The sequence below is a fragment of the Gambusia affinis genome, linkage group LG19, assembly GCF_019740435.1.
Source record: "Gambusia affinis linkage group LG19, SWU_Gaff_1.0, whole genome shotgun sequence".
NCBI lineage: Eukaryota > Metazoa > Chordata > Actinopteri > Cyprinodontiformes > Poeciliidae > Gambusia > Gambusia affinis.
The window spans coordinates 16,746,925-16,750,513 of NC_057886.1; the positions used below are offsets into that span (position 1 = coordinate 16,746,925).

Here is a 3,589-nt window from a genome sequence, read left to right on the forward strand (position 1 = left end):
ATTAAGAGCTCTAGTGGGTGGATTCAGTCAACATGGCTGTCTCTAGGGCAGCTATTAATATCAAATCGAAACACCATACATTGTTCCTTGCAGAGAAACAACCGAGTGACAAAGGAGTGATGAGGCCCTTGAGACAGAAGAGATAAAATAGACAAATAAATATGTACAGAGGAGGGACTGAAAGTCAGCCAAAAGGCGCAGCTAATGATAAAAGCGCTGGTATTATCAGGCAGAGAAAAGTATCAAGTTCATATTAATTGATGTTTGTTTGATTCTCATATTTCACAGCAAGATTCTGTTTATGCGTCACTTATTTATTTAATACATACCTTTGTTTATTGTGGTTTATGAGACGGGCTGAGATACAATCTTTAGCAAAAATACCAGTTTCATGGTATCATGCTTTTAACACAATGATTTAAAACAATAAATGTGCATGACGTAATTATTTCTCTTTAAAACATAAAAGCTATTTCTGCTACATTTGAAATAGCAATACTTTATACTTATAAGTAGTTATTATGTGCTCAGGGTGGAAAATATTATTTTCCCCATTCTGCTCCTTAAAGAGAAACACAACTCTAACAAGTTTATATTGGCAGCTCAGTTGGCTGTTTGCTGTTGGCTCTTGCAGAGCCTGTGGTTGACAGCTTTGGAGACACACCACCTGCAGTTTTAGACAACTTTACCTAAGTAATAATAATAGTGAGTGGCACTCCTCAGTTTTCCTGACTGTCCATATGTTTAACAACCATATTTTTTCCTAAAGATCCACATTTGTATTTCTAAAAGGTGAAGGAGTTGTATTATTATTTATTTTATATGTAAACACCTCTGCTCAAGGGAGCTATGTTCAATGTTTTTCTTTTTTCCCTTTGTTACTATATCATAGGTGTTGTTGTAGGTCCGGTTTGAAATTGCTGGATGGAAAACACAAGAGGTAGCAAAGTATTTTAAAGTTTTATTTTTTCTGTGCATATAGAATAATAATAAACTTTAATTTTTTATATTAAAAATAATACATCTCCAAGAAAAAAAACACATTACACAAATTCAATATCATTCCCATGTCCAAACTTGCTCACTGCAAACTGTGGCTGATCATCTACTAAACATTTTAATGAGTTGTAAATCAGCAAAGAATGCGTCTCAGACAATAAAAGAATTACGATTTTCCTAGCTTATTTTGATTGAGTGTATCCACACACACACACAAACACACTCCTGTACAACAACAGTGTGCGACCATTCCAGTACATTCTTTTCTCTCCGCTCAGATCAAAGGTTGGCAGAAGCTTCTGGATTCCTGGAGGGCAACCAACTCTTGATGACATGTTTTCTCTCTCTCCTCACACCTCTTACCCTTTCTCTTTCCATCACATGTCCCCCTTCGTACATGAATATGTTTTCCACACATGAGTTTCTATCTTTTCTATCTGATAAAACAATCTTAATCCATTGATTTTTTTTCTATTAAATTTGCACTTTTCAAAACAAAAGTGCATAGTGCAAACATCACACTGAATATCAGTGATGCGGGTGTATATAGCTGGCCAGTAGAGGCAATGATAAACTCATGGTGCAGCTGATAACACCTCCTTCTCTATCACAATGCAAATCCCTTCACATAAACATGCAACTCCAGAGAACAGCTAACTCCACCTTTGATCAAATGTGGCATTAGTAGCACTAAAGGTTTAGGGTTACTTTCTCGATGTCACTAGCCTTGGGTCTATCTATTTACATCTTTGTCTAATCCTTTCTAACATGTTCTGCTGTGTGAAATCTCTAACCCATCTGTCTCTCCCTAACATCCCATCTTCTTGTTTTGTCTGTTTTCTTTCAGCCTCTTTGGGTTTCCTGGGACATGGAGCGACCGAGCGCTTTGGGTGCTTTGGCGAACTCCATGAGGGTCGGCTTGACGGGTGGGAGGTCTCTGGTGATCTCGTCCACGCTCCTCTTGGTGGGACAGACTCCGTCTGGTGCTGGGAAGGGCAGCAGGTCTTGCTCCGTGTGTGGGGCCCCGCGTCCCAGCCTGATGCCCAGCTCTGCGGGGGTAAAGATGGGCAAGGGGAGGGTGTTTCTCTTAGGCAGCAACTGGTGCTCCCTCACCCCTCTTTCCACAGTGCCCACCCTGAAGACTCCAGATGGGCAGGTCTGAATCAGAGAGCGACTCTGCCACTGTCGGGACATGGTCTCTCTGCGAGAGTCATCGATCATGTTCATGGTCTGACTGTAGGAGAAAAGTCTGGGTCAGAAACTACAGACTACAGAAGCACTCACTTGAGATACATGTGTCATTGGGCTGCTTGGTATGCCTTACCTGTCTTGAGGTTGAGTCTTGAGATGAACACTGTGCCAATCGGCGCTGTAGCTCTCCCTTTTTGCCTTGTTCTCCTCCCGAACACTGCAGGTCAGCTCACCTCCCATCACCATTCCGTTTCTTTTTTCCAGCACGCTACAGAAAGGCATCTTCTCTAGAGATTTTAGCTGATTTATTGCCTCCACTGGGTTGAGGATTGAATCTAGGATGCTTCAGCTGGATTTCTCTCCAAGCTTATTCGTCCTTTCGAATGTGTCTGTCTGGGCTCAGGTCTGGCCGCTGCTTTTATACCCACTCTGTTGCTATTTCCGATCCATGTTGTCAGTCTGCTTTGCAGCGCGTACTGACATCTGACACCAGTCCTCCGTGGCTCATTCCCGGAGACCCAGAGGCCAAGCTGAAAAGGTGTTTACGGTCATTGTACTGAAAATCCCCCTGATTTTCAGATTGTACTTTCAATCACTTGTTTAATCTCTTGGTCCAACTCTTTCCGCATCAGCTGTGATTGTAGAGAGGAAAATATAGACAGAGGTTAAACAAACTTCTGTCCTTGGGGACAGTAACAGTGACTCAGATACTTTTGAAGAATATTTTGGTCGTGTGAGTTGAAAATTGGTTGATTTAGAAAAGAAAGGTTTCAGGTACATATTCTTCTGGTTTATCCTCTTCCTAACAGACTTCATAAGGATCTTATGCAACAAATGGGCTTCATATCAACAGAACCCCCTCGCCATCTCGTTAGATGTTAGCGAAAGCTCCCCCGCCTGTGATTCATTATCACAGTGGCAGAAAACCACATAAGCTGTTATGAACTCAGGTTACAGGCTGTGAAATACGCACACATATCTACCACGACTCACCTCTGACAGTCATCTGCCGGTGTGAGGTTACTACCAGACTCTGACTCATTCACTCACATGTGGCTCTGAGCTCATCCCACTGCAGATATCACTTATTACACACACAGCATCAAGCATGCTCATCATCATAATAAATGTTGTTGTCAATCAATAAATTAGAAATAGATTTAATATGGATTTTTTTTCAAGTTTTAGACTTTTAGGACTTTAAAATATCAAAAGTTTTGCCGTAGTTTGTATAAATTCATCTTATTCGTTTGCAGTGCTTTGAACAATTAATGTCGCAGTTGAAACCAAGCTCCTTTTTGGTTTTTTATATTTTACCTGTCTCTTTGCAAGTTCTTTGTGAGCTGACACCATGTGTGCAAAACACTGGGGAATCCCCCTGGGCTCATATATTCAGTCG

The 3,589-nt window shown here is 41.2% G+C and overlaps 1 protein-coding gene across 1 annotated transcript; it reads right to left on the reverse strand.

The window, feature by feature from the left end:
* Window positions 1-948: 948 nt before the first annotated feature.
* Window positions 949-2,591, reverse strand: LOC122821919 (titin-cap (telethonin)). Its single transcript, XM_044100232.1, has 2 exons — window positions 2,324-2,591; window positions 949-2,233 (listed from the first exon to the last, which is right to left on the reverse strand). Exons 1-2 carry the CDS (start codon window positions 2,470-2,472, stop codon window positions 1,843-1,845), a joined length of 540 nt encoding a protein of 179 aa, XP_043956167.1. The 5' UTR covers window positions 2,473-2,591; the 3' UTR covers window positions 949-1,842.
* Window positions 2,592-3,589: the final 998 nt, after the last annotated feature.